At 48.2% G+C, this 9,177-nt stretch overlaps 1 protein-coding gene across 2 annotated transcripts; it reads right to left on the bottom strand.

Annotated features, from left to right (window-relative positions):
* Nucleotides 1-6: 6 nt before the first annotated feature.
* LOC116378008 (E3 ubiquitin-protein ligase HERC2-like) lies at nucleotides 7-9,171 on the bottom strand. Of its 2 annotated transcripts, XM_031839803.1 has the most exons (15): nucleotides 8,795-9,171; nucleotides 7,296-7,473; nucleotides 6,883-7,044; nucleotides 6,106-6,197; nucleotides 5,888-6,027; nucleotides 5,079-5,266; nucleotides 4,789-4,986; nucleotides 4,137-4,220; nucleotides 3,699-3,840; nucleotides 3,390-3,584; nucleotides 3,135-3,247; nucleotides 1,158-1,348; nucleotides 977-1,082; nucleotides 676-888; nucleotides 7-301 (listed from the first exon to the last, which is right to left on the bottom strand). In XM_031839803.1, exons 3-15 carry the CDS (start codon nucleotides 6,958-6,960, stop codon nucleotides 29-31), a joined length of 2,013 nt encoding a protein of 670 aa, XP_031695663.1. In that variant the 5' UTR covers nucleotides 6,961-7,044; nucleotides 7,296-7,473; nucleotides 8,795-9,171; the 3' UTR covers nucleotides 7-28. The 2 variants fall into 2 exon arrangements, with proteins under 2 accessions (XP_031695663.1, XP_031695664.1); XM_031839804.1 differs by lacking the exon at nucleotides 8,795-9,171 and having other exon boundaries at nucleotides 7,296-8,067.
* Nucleotides 9,172-9,177: the final 6 nt, after the last annotated feature.

Genomic DNA, 9,177 nt, shown 5'->3' with positions numbered 1-9,177 from the left:
TCAGTGTCCCGTCAGGTAGACCTCCTCCTCAGTGTCCCGTCAGGTAGTCCTGGGTGGAGTCTGAGGCGAAGGAGTCGGCGTCCTCGTTGTCCGAGTCCTCGCTGCTGTCGTCGGCGGCCGGCTCACCGGACAGCGCGATGCGGGCGTAGTCGTCGGTGTCGATGGACTTGCAGAAGTGGATGGCGTATTTGAGCTTCTCCTCCAGCACCTGTTTGCACGAGTACCTGGGCAGCTTGAGCAGGAAGAAGCAGGTGTAGGACTCGGGCAGGAAGTGGTCGGGAGGGTTGTACTTATCCAGCACCTGCAAGGGGGACAGAGAAGACGGCGCTCTGAGGTCTCCATAGGCTGCTTTTATACTGCTGTGTTTAAGGGGCTACTCCGTACGGAGGCTCCATGCAGACCAGACTAAAGGACCCCTGTTAACCCTTTACGATGGCTATAAATCCAGCTTTAGGTTTTCCAGCACAGGAGCCTCCAACATGTGTTAATGTGAGACTTTGGTGAATTTGAACAGCTACACCCTCCGGTTCTTTAAAGTGAAGTCAAAGCTTCATGTAAAGCTGCATTCTCTCTACTGACCACCAGGGGGCGACTCCTCTGGTTGTATCGAAGTCTATGAGGACATTTGAAGGAACTGAATGCAGTGGTTTCTACCTTCATACTTGCACTTCATACCTGCACAACAAAGTCCCGCCCCCGGAAGTCGGCGATGGTGCGCGGCAGACGCGTGCGCCCCCAGACGAACCTCAGGAAGAGAGACCGCTCCGTGTTGGAGAAGGACTCCATCACCTCCCAGAACCACTGGATGAGCGACGACGTGGGCTCCACCCCTTTATACGTGGCCACGGACTTCAGCAGGTGGAGCGGGATGTCTGGGCTTCCACACACCTGAGGACAGAGGGCGGGGGACTTACTAAACCAGGACACAGCCGGAGGACACAGAGACAACGACAGGTAACAATCAGCTCTCACTGACCATCGTCTCCAGTTCGTATCCGGTGAACAGAGACAACAGAGGGACGGGAACTACTCGAGCCATCCCCTCTCTGACCGCCGACACCTGCTCGTCAAACTCATGGAGCCTGGGGGGGGGAGACAGGACATTAAAACACAACCAGAGAGAGAGTACGTTCTGCTGACTCGGCTGATTCTCTCACCTGTAGTTAATAGCCAGGCGGACGTATTCTGCGCGGTTCTCCAGGGTGATGTGTGAGTACTTGGAGCTCAGCTGGATGTCTTGTCCGCTGGCGTTGGGCACCGTGAAGGGAAGCGTCATGGCCTCAAACTCCTCCGCTGTGGCCTCGTTGTCCCGGATGTACATCAAGCCGGGAATGAAATCCTTATCGACCTGAGACGTTACAGAGAAGAACGTTAAAACAGGAGCAGTGTGAGATTTAGTGACATAGATGTCTATGAGAAAATGACTCTACTTCTCTCTTGATTTATTACCTCAGTAAACATTGTAAACATGAGTTTATGGTCTCAATCTCTAGTTTCAAGTCTTCTTCAATACAGCATGATGTTCATTTAGTACATTATGGTCCATTTAGAGTCACACAGACCATAAAGCAGGGGATGCTTTAGGGCGGGGCTACACAGTGATTGACAGGTCTCTACCAGAGACGTATACGGCGTCTCTACGTCACTCCTCCTCAGTCCTAATATGGTCACTTCCTGTTCACTGGTTGCAAAAAAACCAAGATGGCGACGGCCGATAATATCTCACTGGATATTAATAACTTTATAACGTGCTGATCTTAAGATATCGGGTGTTGTGCTATTACTATATTTAGTGTTAAGTAGCATACAGTTCATAGTTTGTGTCAAGCTAACGTTAGCTTGTGTGTGTGTGTGTGTGTGTGTAGTTGTGTAAATAAAACACAGATTCTTAGTTTCAGGTGATTCTACACTGATTAAAACATAGTACTTATAGAATAGTATATTGCGTGTCTGCCATTGACTCCTCTGGATGTGACCCTCTGTCTCTTTAATGTGTCCTGATGACCCAGAGCATCACCTGGTGGAAACATTCCTCTCTCTTTGTGCGTGTTGGAGCCCTCGTGCTGGCGTCACAGCTCCCGTGAGCTCCTCGTCTCTAACATTTATAATATCTCAAGGGCATAAAACAAGACAAGAGCAGCTGTGTGAAGCCTCTCCAGTTCTCTCTCAGCGACGGTTCAGGAGCTCATGATCTCAGCGTGAGGGAACAGGAGTGGACTCACAACAAAAGCTCAGATTGTGGATCAGGACTTCTTTGGCTTGGAGTGAACGAGGATTTGCAGGAATGAGTTTCTCACAGAGGAGCTTAAGGTTTAATCTGAGCAGGAATGTAAAGGAATGTGTTCTCTCTGCAGGTTCTAATGCAGATCATGAGGCAGTTATGGTGTCCAGCATGAAGAGAGGAAGTTCCTCACTGTAGCTGGAAGTTAAGGGACCTTAGTTTGCTTAATTCCCTGATGGATCATGTCGATTTGATCCCACAGAGACTCAGGAGTTGAGCCGAGCTGGCGTTGACGTTTCATCATTTGTCCTATGAATGCTTTCACATTCCTGCAGAACATTCGTACGGGCCTCAGTTTCAGCGGATTTCCGCCTGCAGAAATTCCTGATTGACCAATTAAATCCTTTGTTCCAACAGAATGTCTGAGAACAGGGAGTTCCTTTCTCAAAGCCTGGTAACGTGAGATACACACAGCGACCAAATAAAGGACGATGCGTGGCTGGAGCTGGTGATGTAGCTCACTAACGTTATGTGTTGGCAGCCGCAACGTTAGCCGCAACGTTAGCCGTAACAGTTAGCATCAAACTTGTGTACCGTTTCATGTACTGTGTAGTTGACGTTAACTCTTTTAGAGATTCTCTGCCTACAACGGAACAGGAACACGTGAATAATTCACACCACAGTTTGATATTTTCTCATCCCGTTGGTGAAGAACGGCTTTGATTACATAACTTTAAACGACACCAAATACATTAAAAACTCACCAAAACTATCTCTGAACTCTTTAACCAAACGACACATTGAGGCTGTTCTCTGTGATCTTCTCTTGATAACTAATGTCTGTACGTACATGCGTGATGAACCGTGATGCACAGTTACACCACCAGTGTGGAGCTCATCGTGGTGTACGTACCTCACTGAGGTCGGCGATGGTCAGGTTCATGCCGGCCAGCTGTTTCCACACCGGCTCGGCCAGATTCAGACTCAGGGGGCTCCCGGTCCGGATGGCGATGCCCAGCAGAACTCCTGCAGACGCAGCAGAGCCACAGATTCAAAGACCAGAACAATCACAAGACTGTCAGAGCAGAGATGTCTGTAATAAACCAAGCTCAGCAGTCCAGGTGTGTAAAACAAGCATGCATGTTTATTTAGGGTTTACTAGGATCACCTAGGAAGCGGAACATGCTCATGTGGAGGGCGGACTTGGCCGCCGGGTTGAGCAGGAAACAGTCCCGGTTGGCGCCCGACTCGTCACGGCCGTTGGGCGTGACGATGAGCAGCGGCGTCAACGCGTTCTGAAGCTCCTCGCACATTTCGGCGATGGACTCGCTGTAGCCTCCGCCGCAGTCGTCCACAGACTCCCCTGAGATGGAAAAAGAAAAGTTGTGCTTAAAAACATGCCGAGTGACGGGAAGCTCACTGCTAAAGGATGAGGAGTCGTCTCAAGACGTCCGAGACGTGATGTCTGAACACCAACCTACAAACTTGACCTTCCAGACGCGGTGAGGCAGCAGCAGACTGTCGGGGCTGAACGAGCTCATCTTAGAACACATCTGACCAAACACGGACTTGGTCCCATCCGGACCGGCCAGACCTCCTTTACTACGAGATCGCTTCACCTGAGGGGTGAAGAAGAGGAAGAAGAAGAAGGAGGAGAAGAGAAGAAAAAGAAGAAATGACAGTTTTGATTTGTTTCTGCGTTTAATAACTTCCTGCTACATAGACGGGAGGGGGGGGGGTCAGAGTCTTGAACCGAGACGATGTGGAGTCAAGTCTACAAGTCCAGGAACCTCTACAGACATATACACACACACACACACCACATAAAAATCCTCTTATGAAAGACATCACATGTTACACTCACAGTGAGGAGGAGGAGGAGGAGGAGGAGCAGGAGGACTCATGTATTTCCTACCTGTATCCTGTTGAGCTCCACCACCGGTCCATGCTGTCTGTCTCGCACCATCGTGGCTTGAACCACCTTCCTGAACGCTGCTTCCTGTTCACACACAGATAACATTTATTCTTCTTCTCTTCTTCTGCCAACACACGAGCACAACCGACATCACGACGTGTGGAATGATGGAGAACGTTGTGCTGTGACTTCCAAGAGATTCGTCCAGACATTTCATTAAAATCACAAAAACGTCCACACACGGGTGTGAAGAGAGCTCAAACACGCTCACTGTTGAGCCCGTACTGATGGGTCACTTTAACGTAGAACAATTATTTAGTTTAAAAGGTTCACGAGACTCTGGACTTTGGGCCAAATGGGAATTTTGATAGCGGGCACGGTTTTCCCAAAATCTTCAGGAAAATAAAGGGACCGTCTCAGATTTAAAATGGGTGTGTATTGGACGGAATGATCGGTTGAAAGTCTTCTGAAAAAGATATTCTAAACTTGCTCACTTTTACCAACACGTAGTTAAACTTGCTGGTCTCTGACACGCGTCTATGAAATCAAAACAGACTTACACATTTGACTCCGTGAGCCTGAAAGAGACATGAACTCCATGTTTCTAGTGGCGTTAATGTGTTTCTGGGTCTGGCGGTTCGTGCTGTCTCACCTTGCCCTGAGAGATGAGGATGCCTCTGAGCGTGTCGAAGCCCACCGGGGGTCCGTGGCCCGTCTGGCCCAGCCGACCCTCCAGGTCGAACATGGGGATGCACGGGCAGAAGAGCTCGGAGATGTGATGCAGCAGCAGCAGCCTGTTCCTCAGGGCCATGATGGGGATCTCCTGCAGGTGGTTGTACTCCATGGGGACCTTGAACACACCAACTCAGACAGTCAGACATTTAGTTCAAAGCGACGCTTTAGCGCCATCTACTGGAAGCACGTGGGCGGAGACGTGATCACCTGAGCGGGCAGCTTCCCGGCGTTGGTGGGCTTGCTGGTGGACCAGGAGAGGGTGTGAGCGGAGCCACAGGCCACCCTGTTGATCTTCTTGCCCTGCAGCGCGGCCACCAGCCGGGGCCTCTGGATGGCGTTGGTGGTCCCGTCTCCCAGCTGGCCCTCGTCGTTGTCCCCCCATGTGTACACTTCTCCTGCAGCCCAAACACAAGCACAGGGCCTCCACTCAGCACCATGACATTCCTCTCAATATGACAGTATTCTGAATTTGATATGGAAACGTGTGGAATATTCAGAATCAGGCCTCGTTTTCTGATGAAGACGTGTGATATGTTGGTATAAAAGAGGGCGGAGCTGTAGGTCGTATTGTTGATGTATCCACCAACAATGTTCGAGACACACTCTCTATTCTTCTATTTAAATAGATCCCAGCTGACATAGAGTGAAGGCAGGGTTCACCTGGTCCGGTAGCCGGACTATCACAGGGCTGACATGTAGAGAAAACCAGTCACAGCTACGGGCAATTTAGAGTCCTCAGTTAACCTGAGCTGCAGAACCCGGAGAGAACATGCAAACTCCACGCAGAGGGCCCGTCTATCCCGGGAATCGAACCCGGGCCCCTCATGCTTGTAGCCACCACACCACCGTGCCGCCCATAAATTCATCTTCATTTGCCATCTAAACAGATTATTAGGATATATTGTCCTTTTTAGGAATAAGAGCAAAAAAGGGAATATTAAGTTCATGTAAACAACTTTAGAATAAACTGATCACACACACACACACACACACACACACAGTAAGATGTCTCCTACCGTCCTCTGTGCAGCACACACAGTGCAGTGACCCCGTGGCGATGGCGATGACCTTCTTCCCCTGCAGCCCCTGAACCTGTCGCGGTCGTCTAACGTGGTCGTCGGAGCCGTGGCCGAGCCGGTGATAGTCTCCTTTCCCCCTGAGGAACCACACGCTGCGTTAAGCTCCGCTGAGCCGACAACAACAAAAACAACGGTGACGGACGCGCTGTACGTACCACGTGTACACGGCTCCAGACTTGGTGAGAGCCACAGAAAACTGAGAGCCGCACTCCACTTTGACCACGCCGAGGCCCGTGAGAGAGTCGATCTGAAACACAAGGAACCAGTTCATCAGTCGTCATAGCGGAGCTCTTTTAACTGGTCTAATGAAACCGTCACAACATATTATATATTATTATTATTAAGAACTGTGCCTTAGAACCAAAACGAGGGTATAATCCATCTCCCAGTATCTTGTATTGGATGTTGAGGTTCTTTTACAGGTTTTGGGAGCGGCCTACGTCACAGATCTTCTGCTGATGGTTTTTAAATACACAAAAAGAAAACAGCCAATGCAGCCATTTTTAAACTGTGCTTCACAATGATAGAATACGCCATGAAGAGCGTTAACGACAGCTGAAGACCTATTTATTTAATCTGGCTAATAATTTAGATCAATCTTATTTATATTTGTATTATTCTTAATGGCTTTATTTTACCATCTAACATCTTTTTATTGTCTCTTGTTTTAATGTGTCACATTTTATCTTAAACACTTTGATCTGCATCTCTGATATGAAAGTGCTTTATAACTAAAGTACATTATATTATTATGTGTTTCAACATGCGATGGGATCATCCATTTAAAACGTGTTCTTTTTAAATTCTAGGCTAGCCACTTCCCCCTGTTTCAAGTACTTATGCTAAGCTAACCTACTAGCTGGTCTCATTACAGAAGACATGAGGTACACAGTGAAGCTCCTGAGAGCCTCCAGTGAACACAGCTCACTGACCTTCATGGGGATTTTGCAGCCATCACTTCCTCCTCGGCCCAGTTTGCCGTAGTCCCCGTCCCCCCAGGACCAGACCATGTCATCGTCCGTGAGACACAGCGTCTGGGCGTCTCCGCTTCCGCAGGCTACGTCGATGACCCGGTGACCCTGCAGAGCATCCACCTGGAGGAAGCACACAAACATCAGTGACTGTCTGAGGAAACAGTGACAGACATTCATGACTAGTGGTGTCGTGGACCGTTGTGGATCTCTAATCCAGACTGATCCTCCTCACAGTTCTACACGCATGTGAACCTCAGACCAACAGTTTAACGTTAACCATCACAGTGTAAATGAAGTTTTACTGACGATCGTTAGCGTTCTATAGAACATGAATTCAGCCGAGAGTCGAGTGACAGGAAGCGGTCTCTCACCAGTTTGGGTTTGAGCTGGTCCTCGCTGTCTCCGTGTCCCAGCCGTCCGTAGCGACCCTTCCCCCAGGTGAAGAGCTCTCCGCTGGCCGCGATGCAGGCGCTGTGAGCCCCTCCGGCCGCGATGTCCACCACCTCCACCCCCCTCAGGGACTCGATGACACGAGGACGGTCGCAGGGGCTGAAGACAAGAAAGAGTCGTGAGCATAGAAACTAGAGGCGTCTTCAGCGACGCGACGCATTCACAGGACTCATAAACAAAGAGATCGGCTGGCTTTATTTAAGGAAAGTCGTCTTTCTGCCGACTAATGAAAAGGTGAAATAAGTTATTACATTTTAAATAATTGATTTAAATCTGACCATGTTCCCTTCTTGTGGTACATTATTAGTTTTCATCACACTCAACATCATGTAGCTTCTTCTTAAAAGAGAAGAATTTGACCAAAGACGTGTTAAACCACAGCAGAGCAGTCGGTGCTGAAATAAAACGTTTCGATGAAGAAATGAATGGGATTGTGGATTTAGAGAATAAAAACAAGTCTTCACACTAGTCGTGTTTTCCAATTCAACTCTCAAGCAAATTATGAGTGAACTTTTTGAAATGAGGCGTGTTTCATCAACTGGTTTAGAGTGAATAAACTCTGCTGGTTTCTATATTTCACGACAGAGTAGAAGAAGAAGTCGAGGTTGTGAACCAGTGTTCATCAAGTGTTGAATCAAGTTTATTTATTATTTTTTTTATTTATTATACTATATTGATCCCTTTAAGGGGGAAATTTGTCTCTGCATTTGACCCATCCCTGTATATAGGGAGCAGTGGGCTGCCAATGACAGGCGCCCGAGCGCTCAGTGTTTTGCTCAGGGACACTACGACACGTGACATGTCCCAGTCGAGGATTGAACCGTTGACCTTCGTTGACCCAGACAACCCTCTTAACCCAGTGAGCCACAGTCGCCTTGTGAGCTTGTGTTGGACATGTTTCAAGTTGTCTGGAGAAGAAGACAATATAAATACTTCTCCAGGAAGAAGAAGACACTATAAATACATCTCCAGGAAGAAGAAGACAATATAAATACATCTCCAGGAAGAAGAAGACAATATAAATACTTCTCCAGGAAGAAGAAGACAATATAAATACTTCTCCAGGAAGAAGAAGACAATATAAATACTTCTCCAGGAAGAAGAAGACAATATAAATACTTCTCCAGGAAGAAGAAGACAATATAAATACGTCTACAGGAAGACGACGAGAGCAGAAACAGCTGATCAGTTAAAAGTTCTCTACTTCAGAATGTATTCTGCAAAGTGTTTCCATGATCGATTTCACTCATTAACTCTTTCTCAACAAAGACAAGTGAGGAGTTTTTCCTTTTGCACACAGCTTTTCTAATGCAACACTTCAGTATGTGCATAAAAACTGGTGAATGGAAACCCAACTAATGGCGTCATGTTGACATTGTGTGTGTGTGTGTTGTGTGAAAGGGTTTCATCTGATCCGGACCTGCGGTTCCCGTGACCCAGCTTTCCGTCCTCTGCCTCCCCCCACGAGTAGACTTCCCCCTCAGAGGACAGCGCCAGGCAGTGCTTCCCTCCGGAGTTCACGGCCACTTTCCTGATGAACACGTGTTGGATGGACTCCAGCAGAGTCGGCGTGGACACGGACTCCGTGCCTCCGATCCCCAGTCTGCCCCCAGCTCCGTATCCTGTAGCATAGAGCTGAGGGTCGAGACAAGATGTGCGTTAGATGCATCACGACGATGTTTCACATTTTCATGGGAGACAGATGGACAATTCTTGATCAATAGTGATGAAACGAACGTGTGATCCAACGGTTTACAGTTTGATCGTTAACCGTCAGAGTGTAGATAAAGTTTGATCGTTAAC

The sequence above is a fragment of the Anarrhichthys ocellatus genome, unplaced genomic scaffold (genome assembly GCF_004355925.1).
Source record: "Anarrhichthys ocellatus isolate YVR2014 unplaced genomic scaffold, GSC_Weel_1.0 scaffold1954, whole genome shotgun sequence".
Classification (NCBI taxonomy): domain Eukaryota; kingdom Metazoa; phylum Chordata; class Actinopteri; order Perciformes; family Anarhichadidae; genus Anarrhichthys; species Anarrhichthys ocellatus.
Note: the sequence above shows the minus strand (reverse complement) of the source record. Positions and strands in the feature narration are given on the sequence as shown.